The 20,598-nt window shown below is 40.7% G+C and overlaps 1 protein-coding gene across 6 annotated transcripts in view; it reads left to right on the top strand.

Moving 5' to 3' along the window:
- The window catches only part of ACOX3 (acyl-CoA oxidase 3, pristanoyl), a 41,244-nt gene extending 28,489 nt beyond the window's left edge, over nucleotides 1-12,755 (top strand). For all 6 annotated transcript variants that reach the window (XM_020805766.3, XM_020805769.3, XM_078394093.1 and 3 more), the window contains 6 exons: nucleotides 583-696; nucleotides 3,415-3,530; nucleotides 6,105-6,279; nucleotides 7,491-7,558; nucleotides 10,238-10,324; nucleotides 11,433-12,755. In XM_020805766.3, the coding sequence (XP_020661425.2) occupies nucleotides 583-696; nucleotides 3,415-3,530; nucleotides 6,105-6,279; nucleotides 7,491-7,558; nucleotides 10,238-10,324; nucleotides 11,433-11,552 (680 nt within the window). In that variant the 3' untranslated portion in view covers nucleotides 11,553-12,755. The remainder of the gene's footprint in view (nucleotides 1-582; nucleotides 697-3,414; nucleotides 3,531-6,104; nucleotides 6,280-7,490; nucleotides 7,559-10,237; nucleotides 10,325-11,432) is intronic.
- Nucleotides 12,756-20,598: the final 7,843 nt, after the last annotated feature.

Here is a 20,598-nt window from a genome sequence, read left to right as displayed (position 1 = left end):
TGCCGTGACTTGGCCAGAAGTTAGGAGGGAGTAGCATTCACTCCTAATTTTTGAAACTATTCTCCTGTCATGGTTTGCTTTTAGTGGGAGGGAGGTTCTTTGCCTCACCAGCTCTAAAGCAGATGTAAAAGTTTTCCCCATGTTGAACACCTGAGAACTCAGAGGGGTGATGATCTTGGATCTTATTGCTGGGACCAAAAAAGAGAATCTGTGAGTTTTCTCCAGTTGTGGAGAGGGAGATGTAGTTTTTCTTGTTATCTCTGGGATGCTTGCTAAAGCATAACTAGAACATAACACAGGTAGAATAAAGAGAGCACAGTTGTGCATAATTTACAAAATGCAGATTGATTTATTAAAAGTTTACAGAGGCGAAAGGATAAATTCTCAAATACTGATGTATATATACATAGAATGCATGGTTGAGGCTAGGAAAAATGGAGGGAGGACCACAGTTTAGAGAAGATTAGCTACGGTGAATGCACAGATGAGGAGATGATTGCATTTGACTGACTTTCACAGCCATTAGTTCATAGATTTTAATGCACTGTGATTTGATATTTAGATATATCATTGGCATTTCAGACAAAAGTCCTATTAAGTCACCACTGGGATCAGTAAATTTTTTGGAAGACTATGATCATATCCTTTGTCAGAAATTCACTGTGTCAAATGTTCAAGACTGCACGGATTCTTCAGGTAAGTGTGTAATCACATTTCATTTATTCCCACTGACTAGTTTTAGACGTGGTCTCTTTTCACTCAAACCGTCTCCTTTCAGGGCTTGCAGTGTGCAAACTGGGGGCTTTCTCTCCTTCAGTTCTCAGGTGGTGCTGCCAAAAGGGAGTGCTGACACAGCTGCAAAAGGCAACTCTAACCTTTTCAGAGGTGGGGGCTTAGGCCCTGTATAAGTATCCACCCTCCTCTGCAGTTCTGAAGAAGTTACAGTTTGTTCCTGTACCATCCTTTGCTCCCCTGGAGACGTGAGCCTCCAAAAGCATACGTAGCAATCAGAAGCCTCTTGCAGATTGTTATTAAGCCTCAGTTTGAGACCCTGTGGTACGCTTAGGTTATTGGTGTTAATTGAGTTAATATTCACTTAGAAAGATCTGGTTTCTAGCTACTGTTCATAAAAAGCATTTCAGAGGCATGAGTTCTCTCTCTCTCTCTCGCTCATGATGGTGTGGTGTTTCTTGCATCTGACCTTACTTGATCTTTTTGCTTTTTGCATTAACTTTTCACGTTCACATGGTCCAAGAGTCAGAATGGTCTTCTTTCACTTCATAGCTAGAGAGAAGGACAAGGAGGGGCATTCTTGTGGGGAGAGGGGCAGACACAAACAGGCCATTTGTCTGATTTGCATGCTACAAAAATGGGAGGCAGGGTGTGGGTTCTTTCTAGCCCAAGCCACTGCTATATCTCTAGTTTCAAATTCCATAAAAACAACCAGTCTTGGCAACCAGTCAATATATGTGAAAACCTCTAAAGCCTGGCCCAGTTTTTCCCCTCCCAATGTTCCCTCAGTAGACGTGACATGCACATATATTTATTATTTATTTTATTAATTGAATTTGTACCCCGCCCATTTAGTCAACCAACTACTCTGGGCGGCTAACAGCATATAAAATAAACCATTTAAAATATGGTACAAATAGACAAAGACTCAAGGTGAGAGAACAAAATAAATCAAGAGGTGGCTGGAGGGAAGGCTTGCCTGAATAGCCAGGTTGTCAGTTGGCATTTGAAAATGCCCAGTGAAGGGGCCATACGAATCTCAGAAGGGAGGCCATTCCAAAGGCGAGGAGCCACTGCCGAGAAGGCCTGGTTTCTTGTTTTTTTCCTTCCAGGCCTCCCTCGGCGTTAGGCTCCTCAGCCTCACCTCCTGGCTAGACCGAGTGATACGAGTAGATTTGGGTGGGAGGAGGCATTCCACCAGGTATGCTGCCTCTAGACCAGTAGTTCCCAACCTTGGGTCCTCCGATGTTCTTGGACAACAACTCCCAGAAACCTTTACCACCAACTGTGCTGGCCAGGATTTCTGGGAGTTGCAGTCCACGAACAGTCGGGGACCCAAGGTTGGGAGTCACTGGTCTAGAACATTGACTTCTGGTTTTAAGTAATGAAATCAGCAGGCAGCATGGCAGCAGGAAAGCTCTGGCACATAAATCCTAAACGATTTCAGGGCTCAAATGCCATTCTGATGATCCTTAAATCACTGTCCTTAGCCCCCAAAAGGACTGATGGGAAGAAGTATTTGTGAGTAGTGTGCAGAGTGAATGCATTGAGTAGGAAAGGAAGGCTGTGAAATATCATACAGTGGGGTCTTGACTTGAGAACTTAATCCGTATTGGAAGGTGGTTCTCAAGTCAAAAAGTCTGTAGGTCAAGTCTCCATTGACCTACAGTGCATTGAAAACTGATTAATCCCGTAACAGGCCGTTTTTGTTCCATTTTGGTTTTTTTCTGGTCTGTAAGTCAATTCTCACGCTGCAAGTCAAACCTAAATTTTGCGGCCAGAGAAGTCTGTAACTCAAAAAGTCTGTAAGTCAAGCCGTCTGTAAGTCAAGGGTCCACTGTATTCCATGTAGCATGATGACAGTTTTGAGATTCTCTTGTATTAATTCACCAGATGAGTGGACCCAACTTTGTGCCTTCTGGCTGTTCCATTTATCCACCTTAAAAGACACTTGTAGGCAATGTTTCCTCTAATTTTCAGTCCTGTGGATGGTGCTGTGCCTCTTGCGTGCGTGATTCCACCCTCCTATATGGAGTTCCGCCATCATTGGAACCAAAGGGGCTGGAAATACTTGTTGTAGATGTGTGGAGGAGGAGAGATGCAGTGCGGTGGGGGGTGCAGCACTACGTGCTCACGCAGCAGTGCACCTTAGAGAGAATCTTGTTTGTAGGTCAAAAAACACAGCACCTGTCGCCACAATACTATTTGGCATGATGGCAACCTATCTATCCTGTTTTTCAGTAACAAATCTCTGAGCTGCTGAGAGGAAGCACCAGGTAGCTTCTGCAAGAAAAGGTTTTATGCAGTTTTGTGACTACATATAAAACTTACATCTGCAGGAAAAAGAAAATTCAAAAAGTTGGCTTTATTAATATTTTGTTGCAAAATTAACCAAGAGTCCTAAGGCACCTTTTAGACTGACAAGTTTTGTTTGGCATAAATGGATGTGGACTGCAGCCTGCTTCTTCAAATGCATCTCTTTGGATGCAGTTTACGAAAGTTTACACTAATTAACTTTGTCAAGCTTTCAAGATGCAGCAGGATTCATTCTTATTTCTGTAGAATGCATACAGCACACCTGGAAACTATTAATATATTTTCCTGTTTGTTTTATTACAAATTGCATTACTTTGGATATACTGTAAATATCAAACTTTTTTATTTTTATTTTTTATTTTTCAGTATCATTAAAAGCATACAAATGGCTGGTTTGTTACCTGCTAGGAGAGAGTATTGAAAAGCTAAGAAGCCTGAAGGAATGTGGTTGTACTGAATTTGAGGCAAAGAACAACAGCCAGGTAAACACATCATGGTTATAGTGACAGTTCTAAGCATTTGAAATGTATTGGAGACTCAGTGCTCTGCTGTAACCCCTGTATAAGGAGAAGTGACAAAAGTACAATATGAGGAAGATGGCTGGTTGGAGCCAACAGAGTACTTTCTCCCAAGAAAATCTCATGGCTGAGAACCACAAGATGCAACCCTCCCGATTTTACCTCAACTTTACAGAAAGGGTCCTCCTTGCTTGCTGCACAGGGGATTCTCCCTGTTGAATTACAGTAATACACTGTATGTCAAGGTCGCCCTTCAAAACAAGTTTAGTCATCGTTTAGTTGTGTCTGACTCTTTGTGACCCCATGAACCAGAGCACGCCAGGCCTTCCTATCTTCCACTGCCTCCCGTATTCGTGTCAATTTCATGTTGATTGCTTCGCAGACACTGTCCAACCATCTCATCCTCTGTCGTCCCCTTCTCCTCTTGCCTTCACACTTTCCTAACATCAAGATCTTTTCCAGGGAGTCTTCTCTTTTCATGAGATGGCCAAAGTACTAGAGCCTCAGATTCAGGATCTGTCCTTCCAGCGAGCACTCAGGTTTGATTTCCTTTAGAATAGATAGGTTTGTTCTCCTTGCAGTCCAAGGGACTCTCAAGAGCCTCCTCCAGCACCACAATTCAAAGGCATCAATTCTTCGGTGGTCAGCTTTCTTTATGGTCCAGCTCTCACTTCCATATATCACTACAGGAAAAACCATAGCTTTGACTATTCGGACTTTTGTTGGCAATGTTATGTCTCTGCTTTTTAAGATGCTGTCAAGGTTTGTCATCGCTTTCCTCCCAAGAAGCAGGCGTCTTTTAATTTCGTGGCTGCTGTCTCCATCTGCAGTGATCATGGAGCCCAAGAAAGTAAAATCTGTCACTGCCTCCATATCTTCCCCTTCTATTTCCCAGGAGGTGATGGGACCAGTGGCCATGATCTTAGTTTTTTTGATGTTGAGTCTCAGGCCGTTTTTTGCACTCTCCTCTTTCACCCTCATTGCAAGGTTCTTTAATTCCTCCTCACTTTCTGTCATCAGAGTGGTATCATCTGCATATCGGAGGTTGTTGATATTTCTCCTGGCAGTCTTAATTCCGGCTTGGGATTCCTCCACTCCAGCCTTCCGCATGATGTATTCTGCATATAAGTTGAATAAGCCGGAGGACAATATACAGCCTTGTCGTACTCCTTTCCCAATTTTGAACCAATCAGTTGTTCCATATCCAGTTCTAACTGTTGCTTCCTGTCCCACATATAGGTTTCTCAGTAGATAGATAAGGTGGTCAGGCACTCCCATTTCTTTAAGGATTTGCCATAGTTTGCTGTGGCCCACACAGTCAAAGGCTTTTGCATAGTCAATGAAGCAGAAGTAGATATTTTTCTGGAACTCTCTGGCTTTCTCCATAATCCAGCGCATGTTAGCAATTTGGTCTCTAGTTCCTCTGCCCCTTCGGAATCCAGCTTGTACTTCTGGGAGTTCTCGGTCCACATACTGCTGAAGCCTACCTTGTAGGATTTTGAGCATAACCTTGCTGGCGTGTGAAATGAGTGCAATTGTACGGTAGTTGGAGCATTCTTTGGCACTGCCCTTCTTTAGGATTGGGATGTAGACTGACCTTTTCCAGTCCTCTGGCCACTGTTGAGTTTTCCAAACTTGCTGGCATATTGAATGTAGCACCTTAACAGCATCATCTTTTAAGATTTTAAATAGTTCAACTGGAGTGCCATCCCCTCCACTGGCCTTGTTGTTAGCCAGGCTTTCTAAGGCCCATTTGACTTCACTCCAGGATGTCTGGCTCAAGGTCAGCAACTACATTGTCTGGGTTGTCTGGGATATCCAAATCTTTCTGATATAATTCCTCTGTGTATTCTTGCCACCTCTTCTTGATGTCTTCTGCTTCTGTTAAGTTTCAGCTATGGCCAAATGCAGTAGCTAAAATAGTTAACATATAAAGATAGATGAAACGTGCTGAAGTAGATCCACTGGCTTTCTTTTTACTTCTGAGCCCAATCTGAGGTGCTAGTGCTTATCTTTACATCCCTAAATATTTGGAAGAGCACCCCATCTAGACAGCTTGTGTGTCAGAATCACCCAGTAAGGCCCTTCTTCAGGTATCCTGAGCACCAGAGAGAAGAAGAGAGCCTTGCCATTGCATCTCAGTTGTGTAGTACCTTCCCCGTGAAGACTCCCCTTGTGACAACATGGCCGTCTGTCAAGCAGGGGGTTGGACTTAAAGGCCTTATAGGCTCTCTCCAACTCAATTATTCTGTGATTTACCACCAACACGTTTTGCTTGCTTGCTTGCTTAGCATTTTAATCTGTCCTTTTTAGCTTTATTATTATGAGGATGTTTTTAAATTAAAAAAATATAAAGTATTGTATTAAAAACAGTAATTTTTGGATGCAATGTGTGATGGTACTGACTGTATTCATGTACAGCATCTTCGTATCTGGAAGGCTGAAAGACAGTTTCAAATGGTAAATAAATGAAATATTTAAATACGACAACATTAATGTTTTTCTAACTCTGTGATTTGAACTCTCCTTTTTTTCAAGGTGTACTATTGTCGTTCTCTAGCTATAGCATTTATTGAACACACTGTGTTGCAAAGGTACTTTGACTACGTTCACAGTTCCAACACACCAGCTAGTCTTCAACCAGTGCTGAAAGCGATTTGTTCACTGTATGGGCTATGGTCTTTAAGTAAGCACATGGTGGTACTCTACCAAGGTGAGATTGACATTCTTCCTGTACAGTAAAATGTATAATTGGTAAGCCTTTTTTGAAGACAGGTGGACATCATTGTAGTCCAGGGGTCCCCAACCTCCGGTCCATAGCCTGCTACTGGTCTGTGGCCTTTGCAGTACTGGACCATGGAGACATATCTCCTGTCCCCCCACACCCACATGCATGCCCATCCGCATGTGTGTGCGATCGCACCCCACGAGCTCTCCACACCCATCCGTGCATGCACGCAAGTGCACTATACCCATCTGTGAATGCACCACACTCACCTGCACAAGTGCACCTCGCGAGCATGCTACGCTCACCCGCACATGCACACAAGCTCACCACACCCACCCGCAAGCAGGGGCTGCCCCCTACTCTCACATGGACCCCACCCCCGACTGGTCCATGGTTTAGAAAAGGTTGGGGACCACTAATGTAGTCCTCTCAGTACCAACACACCCACATGCACCCTCAATTTGTTTGACTGAAAATCTCATTGTGATCTGGGGGATAACTTCTGGAATCCAGAGATTGCATATTCTTGCCCACCCCAGCTTTACAAGAACTTTTAAAAACTTTTACAGATTTATGCTCCATAAAGGTTAAGCAGTGCCACCCATCCTATTCTCTATACCAGTCGTTCCCAATCTTTGGTAACCCAGGTGTTCTTGGACTGCAATTTACAGAAGCCTTCACTACCAGCTGTGCTGCCTGGGGTTTCTGGGAGTTGCAATCCAAGATCACCTAGGTCAGTGGTTCTTAACCTTTGTTACTCGGATGCTTTTGAACTGCAACTCAAGGAAACCCCAGTCAGGACAGCTGGTGGTGAAGGCTTCTGGGAGTTGCAGTCCAAAACTCCTGAGTAACCCAAGGTTAAGAACCAGTGACCTAGGTTACCCAAGGTTGGGAACCACTGCTCTACATGATATAAATAATAACTTCTTCATCTTTACCATTTTGTCCTTAATGCACAAGAAAGTTTGTCTCCAACAGTGCAACTCTACTTGTGTCTGACCCAGAATCAATGAGACTCACTCCCATGTTAATTGCAAAAAAGGTAGCAATCTGAAATATCTGAGCTCTAAGCTACTTCTGACTTTCAATAATCAATACCTTTAATTTAATCCAGAAACTAATTTTGCATATATTTAACAAACATATAGAGTAAAACTGTGCTCTTTAGCTTCATTATCGCTCTGAATGTCTTCCAGGTGGCTACATTTCAGGAGACAATGCTGGTAGACTTGTACAAGATTCAATTCTAGAACTCTGTTCAAAGGTACGTTCTGAAGTTAAACATGATGCTAAGAAACTTGCCGCAACATCTTTATAAGGAAATGTTCTGGTGTGGTCAACTTGACTCTGTTTAGAATATTTCTGCAGCTCAGAACATAGTTCTCATTCCTTCATTGCAAACAGTAGGGTTGGGTAGAGAGGGTTGCCTGTGCTGTCTGTCCCACTTTCGGAAATCTTGGGACCACAGCCAGTTTCGTCCTGTTGAAAGGCAGTAGGCTGTTGACCTGATGAAGACTTAAGAGGTGTGGGGGCTGTATATGTGTGTCTGGGGCCAACAACTGGAAGAACAATATTGCAGCTCAGAAATGTCCAGGCACCTATTTTATTTTGTATAGTATGATATAAAGTATGACACCCATGTATTTCTAATGAAGTGCCACTTCATCCTGAAGTCCTTAACATGCAATAATACTATTGCAATAATTTTTTTAAGGTTTTAGACTTCACAAATATGTTCCTATCTACAGAGAAACTGGTGCAAAAGGAAAAGAGCCACTCTAAATGCTTGTCTCTGAAATATTAGTAATGCATTAGTTTAATTACATGCAAAGTAGTTTTTAAAATATATATTGGAGTATTTGAAATAATGACATGGTCACCAATGGAACAGTGTCACATTTTATCATCTGGTTCCATTTTGTGTGTAAAATTGTTTTTAGGGACATGAAAATATGTTCTGATTTATGGACTTAAGATGATATGTTCATACTCTACACTAAGAGCATTGCTATGAGCACGTACTTCCATTTTCATGAGACTATGAAGACACTAAAAAGACACAGATTTTAAAATATTCCTGCAGTTCTGAAACCCTCATATATTATTGCACATTTAGTACCGGATCCAGATTAGTCAGAATGGCATTCCTACATGTGAACATCTTGGGCAGATTGTTGTGTTGAAATTATCTTAGTTCTCTGGTTTGGACATTTTGTTGTTTGCAGTGTAAATGAACATCTTAAAGATACTTGAAGAAATGTTTTAGTGCTGTCCTTGAGTGGGTTGTCAATCTAACTGTCTGAGTTTGGATTCAGTCCAGCTTCTAAAATGAATAGTGATCTAACATGCATCTTTCAGAGCAGAAAAGAAATTGCAGAATCTTTAGAAGAGAGAAACAGCACTAGAAATGTTCTCATTCTTTGTTTTTCCCCCATTTATGTCCTGCTTTTCATCTAAAGTGTATGCAAAGGAGAGGTACAATACTAAGTTCAGTAGTCATATATATACTTACGCAAAAAAATTGTGTAATCAAAGAGTAACGAAAGGATGAAACTGGCCTAGAAATGAGTAAAGATGCAGAAGACTGGTCATCAAGCATGTGCCTTAATAAAATCATTTTCAAAGATCTTCTAAGAGTTGCAAAGGAGAGAGTGGTTGTCGGTTCCTCTGTTGGTCGGCATCCAAAATGTGTAGCTCCAAGAAATGCATTTTCCCTGTCTTGTTTCCAGCAGTTTCAGTTTTTAACTATCTTTAAAGAAAAGCTCCACATACCCTGTCTCACTGAAAATAAGAGCTAACCTGAAAATAAGCCCTAGTATGATTTTTCAGGATGCTTGTAATGTAAGCCCTACGCCAAAAATAAGCCCCAGTTAAGTGAAACCCCGCCTTCCACCATTGTGAAGCAACCAGAAGATGACATGACTGCATTTGAATAAATGTAGATCGTTGTACATGAAAAAAATAACACATCCCCTGAAAATAAGCCCTAATGTGTTTTTTGGACCAAAAATTCATATAAGATCCTGTCTTATTTTCCGGGAAACACGGTAGATAGTGTTAAAATAGTTTAGTATGGATACAACATGAGTATAAAAATCTAAGTCTTCTTTTCTCCAAGTAAACCCACACCAATGAACCAAATGAAGCAGATAAAACTCACATCTAATTGCCAATATCACCTGAATAACAACTGAGTAAGAAGAGGGTGAATCAAAGGAGAGTTCAGTTTATTTAGTACAGCTGAAAACTGAAAGATCTACAATGAAAAACCTTATGCAGATCAGATTTTAACATTCTGCCCTTACTCTTCTGAGTCGTCAGTCTGTCAGTGCTGCTTCCCTTCTCAACAGCTTTGTATTTCTCTTTCACATTCCCCTTGGATTCTCCTTCACGCAACTTGCTGCCTCTTGTCGTCTTTCAGTCCTTTTTGTGTTAGATGGCTTCGTTGTGCCTTTACCTGCCCTCTACATGTCCAACTTCTGCCCAACTCCCAGACCTATGTTCAGTTAAGCTCCATTGCCCTTCTGTCTGCACCCTAAGTAAACACCTTCTTCCTAGCCAAATTGACTTCTGACTTTCACTGAAGCTACACTGCTCATCAGCATTCTTTTGTTCACAGTTGAAAACCTTTGATATTGTTAAGATGCTCAGTGAATTACCAAGGCCTGGGGTGCTAATTGCCTGAAAGAAAGCCACTTTTACCCTATCCAGATTTTGAATGCATGATGGCTATGTGAGCTTCATGTGAAATTGTGATAAATTTGATATTTTATATCACTTGTCCTGAAATAAAAACAAAATTTCATATGGTCATTGAGCTTTCCAAATTAGAAACCTGAACTCCTTGTTTGTCACTAGATGATTTTCTCATAACATTCGTGCTACTGCTGTGTAGTACAAAGGGTTGATACAATGGTTGCTTTGTATTCATTTCTTTGCACAGCTAAAGCAAGAGGCTGTGGCTTTGGTGGATGTTATTGCTCCTCCTGACTTCATTCTCAACTCACCAATTGGCAGGGCTGATGGAGAGGTAAAGCACTTTTTTTGGCAAAACTCTGTTATATGTTTACTATTTCCTTTTTGAATGCTATGTTTCAAGCATTATATGTCACAGCTAGCTACTCTGGGATGGCAGAAGAATTGCATTCTAGCAGCAGTCCAAGTGTAAACGTATTTTTTCTTGTTCTGTTGGTGGGAATAATTCCAGTTACTTCCGATTGGCAGTGTGTATGGCTGTTTCTGATTAGATCAGATTGGAGAAGACAACTAGAAACTTGATTTTTAGAGATCTTGTCTCAAATTTGCACCAATCGTTAATAAATAGAATTATCTTGTTTAAACAGTAAATGGAAGCACTTCAGCTGTAGGCAAAGGTTACAGATGAAAGCAACGTACAGATGAGTTCAAAGAATATCAGACTCTTAAAGGGTTTCTTCCTGCACTTCTAATGCAACTTGGCTATTGTAATGTCCTTTTGAAGAGAATGCATGCCTACGTATTTGCTCTCACCCACTTTGGTCACATTGTAAACAGAGACAAGGTTTGCACAAGTAATGTCACCATTTTATTTTTTAATAAGTTTTTAATTTTTGTTTTTTCGAGGAAAGAAAGAAAGGTAAGCATAAGAAGCCCCAAAATGCAAGTGTGTGTGAGAGCACACAAAAGCTTGTACTTGGAATTTGATTGGCATTTTAGCCTCTTGCATGACCAGTTGCACCAGCCAGACCTATGTCTTTGATGTGTATGGTTATCCTAAAAAGAGGACAGGCTGGCTGGATAGCTCAGTGGTTTAGGTATTGGCTGTGGAACCAAGGATTGAGCATTCACTTCCCCACTGTGCCCCCTGCAAGTAAAGCCAGCCTGTCTGGTCTTGGGCAAGTTGAACGGTCCCAAGGTGATCCTAAAAGAAGGGAATGGTAAACTATTTCTGAATATTTGCTACCTGAACCCCCCCCCCAAAAAAAATATTGCCATAAGTCAAAATTGACTTTGACGGCACATGGTTATTGTTATTAGAAAGAGGGAAAAAAGAGACTCCTAGTTTTTAGGGTTAAAGATAGGCTCTGAGTCTGAAAATGCTGAAAACTATTGTCCTGAGACCATTTTTGTTAATTCTCTTTTGTTGATTTTCCCCCCAGCTGTATAAAAATCTGTGGAGCTCTGTTCTTCAAGGGGAGAAGGTGTTGGAGAGGCCATCCTGGTGGTCAGAATTCTGTAATAATAAACCTGTGGTAGGTCGACTGAGGTCAAGAATGTAGATAGGAGAGTATTTTGGAATAGTCTAGGAAGGCCCTGGATAGTTAATCCTAATCTTCCTTTATGAGATAAACAATCATGTTAGGTAAATGTAATTTTGTGAAGGAAATGCTAACAAACACAAGGCTTTCAATAGCATTTAAGCCAATTTTCAAGAATGTTAGCACAATCAAGGACAGTGCAGTCCACAATTACCTTGTATCATAGAGTCAGGACATATACAAATGAAGTCAAATTAAATGGGAAATTCCTTAAAGCTTGAAATGGTAGTTAGAATTCTGGGTCAATTAAAGATAAGCTATTTAGTTTTTGCAACAGTTACTCCAAATCTGAAATAATGTACAACAAACTGAAAGAAAATTATTTTGGTACAAAGTCAATTGGATATTCTGTTGATTTAAACTTAAATGGTTGTGCCTGGCTCAAATGAAGTCACTGCAGATTCCTGTTAAAATGCTGGACAAATATATCTGGGTCACTGTTAATATAATTCTACTATTCTTCCAGTATATAGCAGGTGAGACGTTTCTGACTTTGTTGTATTTTTTAAAAATCTCTGATGCAAATATTATCTAATTTATATTTTAATTTATATTAATGAATGTGCTTTTTAGAACTGTTTTTAGAAGCAGATGCCTAAGGTGGCTGATTTCAGCCCTTTATCTTAATATATCTTAAATGTGAAGATAGTAATATATGTTTGTTCATGTGTTAGGCATATTTGGGAAATGTGTTTACTGACATACATGATGGAATAAATATTGATACTGATTCGAAAAAGGTTCATTTTAAGTATAGTTTTTAAAATCTGTAAAATGCTTATATGTATAATTAACTTAGCATGACATTGTTTCTTTTCTGTAAGAAGGTGAGATAAAAATATTAGAAGGCAGCACCTAGCCTACATGCAAGAAGGAACCTCTCTTCTTGGCCTTTGTGTGAATAAAGCAATGGGTGGAAGAGGGCATAGATCTTCTATGCATGTTCAGCAAACCAAGTAATTTAAATAGGGTTTAGGACTTCTCTGACTTAATTTCTCATTCCCCTGTCCAAAGTATTCTTGGTGGATCAACAGGAGATGTCAGGAGTGCAGTCAGTGGCAGTGAGCAAATTATAGGCTAGATCTGTAACATCCATTAAAAAAATTAGAATGGCTAATTTTTATGTGAATTGTGGACCAAAATAAAAGGCATTCAGGCATCCTACATATTTTCTTTGTTGTCATTTATATATAAAAACATCCTTAAGTAAAAGAAAATGACTGCTAAGGAGTTTGATGCAATTATGCGCCTGTGTGTGCATAAAGTGGAGTATCAGTCCTGAGTGTTTGTTTTAACATAGAGCCAAGGCTTTTGTGTGTTATTGGCCAATGATAGTATAGCATGTATAGCATGTTTCCACCATACCCAATTACGGCAACCAGTCAACACACTGGATGTTCTTCAGTATCATAAAATGACTACCTGAAGCTATGCACTGTCTCTGATATTTGAAATAATTGTTCTGAAAACAGCAATGAGTCTTTACTCCTCTCTTTGTAGTGAGTATGTACTTTAACACAATTAGGGGGATGATGCTGAAATCACTGAATGGTTTCTGCCTTATTTAGAAGCCCTTTCCAATGCTAATCAAAACAGTAACAGGACTTTCTGCCCTCCAGGCCTCCAACAGTGAAGGCTTCATCACATCTGCCAAGAACTCCAGTCATACAGTTTTGGCCATTATTTGGTTCGTTTCAAAAATTTCCATTTATGTGACACACGGCTAACATTGATTCATTTTCCCTTTTCCTGGAGGGTGGTTTTCAATTGTACTGATGATGTTTCGCTTCATTCCTTACAGTCTCAGTGTGTGTGAATGTTGCTCTCAATTTATTTCCTTTGTGAAGGGTTCAGGTGTTGGGACAACGTGATCATTCATGGTGTCACGTTCCCACCTGTCCCTTGATTGATTCTAAGGAAAGACACAAGCTACCTGTTGTTCAGCTGCCACCAGTTGATTACATCAACTTTATTCACTATTAAAGATAGAGGTCTGGGCAGGGTATCATTTAAGAACCAAGTAGAAATTGTTTATCGTTACAAGTGATAAAAGTCCAGTCAATGTCATTAACTTTCAACTAAAAGAACCTTCTTCCTCCGCTCTCAACCAGCTACTCTCTCTCTCTCATCTGTTCTTCACCCCCCACTTAACTCTGCCCCCACCATGAGGCAGGGTGAACACTACACATGGCCACTGCGATGTCCGCTTTTTAAAAAAAAATTATAGGGATGTTAAATCACTATGAGCAGCTGCTTCCACAGACATTGGTCAAAAGGAGACAACCTTCCTCCCTTCCTTGCAGGTGAAGGAGGGCTTTGAGCCAAGAAAAGGACATTTCCTACTTTGAGTTGTAAAGAAAGGGGTGTTGTATGAATGTCTCCTCTCTCTTTTCTTAACCCTGCTGTCCACAATACATTGCAAGTCTTTTAAAATCCACTTCCCCTCTCGATGCTGTGCAGAAGGGAAAAGAAAAATGAAAGCCAAGAATTGAGAGGGAGAGATACGTAGGGAAATAAGGAAATGGATACGAGTGAGTAAAGGAGGGAAGGGAAAAGGAGAGGAGGAAAGAAGGTTCATATTGCTCTATTGATATATCACCTTTGGTAATTTTTAAAAAAGGAAAAGGAGGGGCCTGATTACCCTAGGAAACAGTAGAGAAAATGAATCAATACAAAATCAAAGAGCAGTGTAGCCAGTTATAACGGTTCAAATAGAAGGAAATGTATCAACACAGTTCTAAACAGTGTAAATGCTCCCACCAATATATATACCACTTGGCTGCTGAAAAAAATGTATCCATATAAGAGAGGGATGAAAAGAGTCGGTATAACTGGGGTTCTTATGTGTTAAGTTCTCAGGACTTTTATCATAGTCAAAGGACTTTATTTTTATTTTGTTACACTTTATTGCATTGCCTTTCACCCAGGATTAACACTCAAGGCAGCTCACAGCAGCATTAAAATGCCTATAGATGTTTAAAAGATAAAAGTAGGTATAGATAAAAACTGATAAAAACATATAATGCTAAAACACAGAACAAATTATAGTATTAAAATGCCACTGAGGATAAAGTAGTTTAAAGCCACATTTTGAAATGTGGTTAGCTATGCTAGCATGCCAATAGTGAGGCATCTTGGACGCTGAAGCCAGAAACTTGTGGAGGATGCCAGGTTATGCAAAGCTGCTATATCATACTCATTTGCCTTACATTTTAGTTTTGGGAAGAAGCAAACTAGATTTACAAGAGTTCACAAAGGTGCTACCAGAACTATGACTACTTGTGGCTCTTGTAGTTAGGCTAGTATCAGTAGGGTGAGTATTCAGTGTACTGTGGTGGACAGAGTGACAGACTAGGACTCAGGAGACCTGGGTTCACATCCCTGATTAACCATGGAAACTCATTGTGTGGGGGAGTGGGAAGGATGGCACTGTGGGGAAACAATGCCTTAAATATCTCACTTAATTTGAAATTGTGGTTGGTTGGTTCTGACTTGAAGACATTCAACACTCATACATCTATATAAACTGACCTCCCATCAGCCCTAATTGGCATAGCCGATTATTAGAAATTATGGAAACTGCAATCCAGGACTACACATGGCTTTACCCAGCAGCTCTATTGAGCTTTAGGGAGTTCTTATGGATCTATACTGGCAAAATCTGGCAGGTTGGCAGGGTGGTTTTATTTCAGAGACAAGGCAGGATTGCATCTTCGCTTGTTTGCTTCCTTCCTTGCTCGCTTTTTGCACTGGGTGGCCAAAGCGACTATCCTTTCGCATGCAGATTTGAAACTGGGAGGGCTCTTTCCCAAAGAAAGATGGGCTTTGAAAAGAAGAGGTGCCAATGAGCACCGAGGGCAAAAGGACAGGAAAAAGGCTGGAGTGATCCTGTCCCACACGCAGAAGTCCTCTCAACACCAAAGGTGGGGGTTCACCATAGGTAAGGCTGGTAGACAAGGGCTCTGCTTCCCCCCCCCCCCGCCCTTGCCTACCTGTCTCCTCCTTTGTCTGCAAGAAGCTGGGACATGGAGCTAGTGCGTCTCAAACTGCGGTCCCTGCAGTCATGGTTCCTCACACTTTTCAATCCCATGAGAGACAGCCAGAGAAACGCCTCCGTGTGACTCCAGAGCTTGTAAGGCAACTATAATGGTGGGATTATCTCCCACACTTGCAGATAGGCAGGCCGTTCCCTGGATCAACAGGGCCTTTGTGAAGTTTATTCCTAATTTTATCCCAATCTGAAAGCTTAAAGCTGCCCGCTTCTGGGTACCAAGAATAAAACGTACCCCTTCAGTAAATCCTCTACTGAATCAGATATATCACAGTGACCTTCTCTATGAAGCAAATACATTGTGTCTTATGTTGTTTTTGAAACAGTGTAAGAGCATTTCCCATTTTTAATTAATAATGCTGGGATCTAAAGAGGATGTGAGGATGGGTCTGGAGCCCTTGCTGGGTGAGGTGAGCTGCTTTGATTGCCTCAGGCGATGTCCCTTTTCGGGCGCCAAATGTGGGTGATCATAGAACACAGGAAGGCTAATTGCCTTAGAACAAAGGAGTTGACAGCATGGATGTCCGAACCAGTGGAGCCTACAGGCAATGCCCTGAGAGCTCTTTTATTTACTTAGCATGATTACATAGTATGTTGTTAGAATTCAGATAGGATACTAGTTACCTAATCCTAACTAGGATTGGCTGAAATAACTCTTTGATCTTATGCTCTACCTCTAAGTGAAAGAGCAGAATAAGGGGTTACTTCGCCTGCTGGCAGCTGCCATTTCCTGCCGGGAGTGTATGCACATCACTGGAACAGAATGCAGCTACAACCTTTAAGCAGAAGTTTCCCAAAGGAGTGATGTCATTGGCCGTGGGTGATTGCCACTAATGAAAGTTTTCAAATTTCAGGACACTCATGACTTGTATGCAATGATATAAAGTCATGCACACACAACATTGGAGAAGTAACTCCTTAATTAGTGACAATTTGCTGGTGCTGCTAGTTACATCATTTCTGTTGTTCAGGTAGAACTATGAAACAGGCCTATGTTTCATAACAGAAATATAAAGGAATTAAAGTCAGCAGCAGCCAGTACAGTGATTATCCAAGCAATGTAAATAAAACAACCCATGTAAGCTGGCTAAATATGAACTATTTGCAATACCTATATATTCTTACAATACCATATCAGTCATTACAGAGTCCATTCAGGTCCAACAAATCCATTGGGAAGCCGAGAGATCTTGCTCAAGTATGTGTAGCTCATGCTGTGGAAGACTCAGATCAGAATTTTAAGTCCCACATGGTTTTTATACCAGAATTTCCTTGGGAAAAATCTTCAGTTCTTTAGTTGGTACTTTAAGAGGTCCCAGCTAACTGCATGAAAACCAGCTTTCACTTTCTTTCTCAAAGCTAGAACTATAATCCTTATTGGAAAAAGATTATTTACATAATCTGTGTGGATTTATAAATAATATTTAGCCAGTTTACACAGGTTGCTTTATTTGGGTTACTTGGGTGAACTCTGTGTTCCTCAAGTTTTAGTGAACAGCAAGTGATTATCAGCAAATTAACTGTACATATGAGTTTTGAGTCATTCATTCTGAACAAAATTGAGATTTAGCAGGAAGAGAAATGTCTATAGTGTAACCCTAATACAACTAAGACACAAACACAAATAAGATTCCACATGCAAGTAAAAAGTAGTACAAATATATTTCTTTGAAAATTACATCTGTTGGCACCAAGGGCTTTGCTATTCAGTAGAAGCATTTTAAAATTTATTATTTAACCTTAAAGCTAGTTGACTAAAAACAATGTCTTCTAAAAGGAAAATTTGAGTCATGTTTAGACATGAATGTATGGGGATATTGGTGCAAAAGATAGTGGATAGTGTCTCAGAATTGCAGCTGTTACAAAAATGTTGCAATCTTGAATTCTTTTGGACTGCATCATCCATGGTCGGAAAGAGGAGAGAAAAGTACCAGGTGCACAGAGGAACATTTTACTGATATGTTTCAACTTGAATTCTTTTCCAGGGAAACTATTAGCCACAACCAGTTCCAGTCTTTGGTCACTAAACATTATTTGTGAAATGAAATGTCTTGTGCCTAGTAAGCGCATCTCTGTATTCAGAGATTTCCTCCTTTCTGTTCCTTGTTTAATTCCCTTTCACTTTTTCTTCCTCCACCTTTTCTTCATCCATGGCTGGCCAGTTCACACATGTGACAGCTCAGGGACTGTCAGGAGGTCCACATATAGAAGAGAATGGTGCCCCTGTGGACTGATGCTTGGGACTCAGAAACTGATATGAAAACATATTTAGAATGTACAGTAATAGAAGTGGGAAATTATGGCATAGTGATGTATTGCCAACGCAAGCAAAAAGAGACGCCCATTAAATGCATAGCTTAGCTGTATGGGAATGCATTAGTGTGAGTGGTCAAACCCTCTGTTTCATAAAGCACATTTTTTAAAAAAGCATTGTTTTCGTTTGTGGGGGAAAATCAGTCATATGATGTCTCAGTTCAGATCAAAGCTACTGTGCAAAGGGAGCAGATTTAAATCAACAACCCCATTTTCTCACTGAAAATTATCTCCTCTAGTTGCACATTTTCACCAGGAGTGTTGTTTTCAAGAGACAGCACCTTGGAGGAAAACACTAGATTGTGGGAAATTTTCACTGGGAAAATGGAGGAAGAAAGCTAGCATTAACTGCACTCCATGCCCATACATGTCTATCAGGGACAGAACTCTGCACAGCTGCTTGTTCTTTAAAAATAAAGTGGGTCGTGCTAAGCATGCATTTTCTTTTTGAAAAAGCATTGTTACTGTAATATGTGGTTAGAATTTGTGACACCTCATTTCATAATACATACACAGTCTCTATGACAATCTTTGTTTGACTCAAGATAAAGATCAGACACATCTGGAACTCATAATCTCTGTCCTGTAACGACAATTCCAGGAGATCCAGGAGTAGATCTGCATTAAAGAGACATGCAATAAAACTCTGCTGATTTTCCAGCTGTCATTAATTGATTAGAGGGTTTTGCTAGTTTTCAGTTAGAAGCTCTCAGAAACAAATTTGAGTTCCACAAAAGTGCTGGAACTGGGATCATTCTTGGGGTTTGTAGGATCTTGTTGTGTGCGTGTACAGTGGGGTCTTGACTTAAGAACGGCTTGAGTTAAGAACATTTTGACTTAAGAACCGCTCTCATAGGAAAATATTGACTTGACTTAAGTACTTAGATTTGAGTTAAGAACTGAAAAAACCCACGTGGGAGGCAGGGAAAGTGCAAAATGTGAACTTTCAGTTAACTGTTGGCCAGTGAAAAGGGTGCCTGTCTGCTTCCTCACTCCTCCCAGCGTTTAGAGAGTGGATTGGGAGACAGTCTTTGGACTGCCTGGTACTGTACTGCCTGGACTGTATTTTCCCTGCGTTCCCTGAACCTTTCTTGACCTAAGAAAAAAAAAGAAACAAAATATCCCCCTCTAGTGGTTGAAGGCGGAATAGCAGCTTCCCATTAGTTTCTATGGATGGAAAAGAGCAGATACGGATCAAATGGTTTTCAATGCATTCCTATGGGAAATGCAGATTTGACTTGAGAACTTTTTGACTTGAGAACCGCCTTCCAATACGGATTAAGTTCTCAAGTCAAGACCCCACTGTATGTTCTGATGATTTTTTCAGAGGAAAAAAACAAACAAAAACCAGACAAAAATGTTGTGACGCCTTAAAGATTAACTGCTATGTTTTGATGTGAGCTTTCATCAATCAGGTCTGGAGATGGAAATGAACCACTGGTTTTGCAGTTCATGCTGGTTCAGCCATCGGCTCAACAGATCTTCTGTAGCTCCAAGTCCTGCTTCCTTCATTAGTAAAGCAGTAGGCTGTCAAGCTCAGAATAATGTCAATTGTCAGGTAATAATAGCATAGCTGACAAGTGGCAAACTGTGGAAATCAATGTAGTGTTTCACATTTGATAATGACTTAGGAACTCTTGATTGATATGTAGTCCTTGTTAAGTGAGTTTCCAGCATTTGTAAATGCCTTATTTCAGACTTGCTTTGTAGCGTTTTCCCCACAGAATTATCACTTTCAAGTCATTCAGGTGTCACTCAAGTCACTTTCAAGTCATCCAGGTAGACTGAAGTGTTCTGAAACAGGTTTTTTGTTCATATTACAGCAGTGGTATGTTCCTTGAAGAAGCACCCCATGTTTTGGCCCCTTTCACATGCCCTCTTCACAAATCCAAAACCCTTATTGCACCACAGCTGCTATTAACTGTTAAGGGTAGAGGAGGAAAAATCACATACCCCTTTCTACTATGGACTGCTGTTAGCAATTTTCTGTAGACTATAGCAGAAATATTTATTTATTTATTTATTTATTTATTTATTTTATTTTATTTTATTTTATTTATATCCCGCCTATCTAGTCGATAGACCACTCTAGGCGGCTTAAAACATGGGATAACACTATAAAAACAAAAGAGTTACATAATAGAAAACTTTCAACCATTGGGTTAAAACATTAGGAAAGAAAAGAGAAGGGGATCAGGAATTAACTAGGAGGGAAGGCCTGCCGAAACATCAATGTTTTTAATTGCTTTTTGAAAATACCGAGCGAGGGGGCCGCGCAAATATAAGGGGGAAGGTTGTTCCAGAGGCGAGGAGCCACCGCCGAGAAGGCCCGATTTCTTGTCTTTTCCTTCCGGGCCTCCCTCGGCGTTAGGCTCCTCAGCCTCACCTCCTGGCTTGCGCGAGTGACACGGGTAGATCTTGGTGGTAGAAGGTGTTCCGCCGAGTATCGAGGCCCTAAACCGTTTAGGGCTTTGTACGTAAGCTTCAACACTTTGAAGTCGATGCGGAATCTGATGGGCAGCCAATGCAATGCGGCCAGAGTGGGTGAGATGTGTTGGAATTTTTTCACCCCGCTGAGGAGTCTGGCCGCCGCATTCTGCACCACCTGAAGTTTCCGCAACAGCCTCAAAGGCAGCCCCACGT

This window comes from Pogona vitticeps, chromosome 5 (assembly GCF_051106095.1).
Source record: "Pogona vitticeps strain Pit_001003342236 chromosome 5, PviZW2.1, whole genome shotgun sequence".
Classification (NCBI taxonomy): domain Eukaryota; kingdom Metazoa; phylum Chordata; class Lepidosauria; order Squamata; family Agamidae; genus Pogona; species Pogona vitticeps.
Note: the sequence above shows the minus strand (reverse complement) of the source record. Positions and strands in the feature narration are given on the sequence as shown.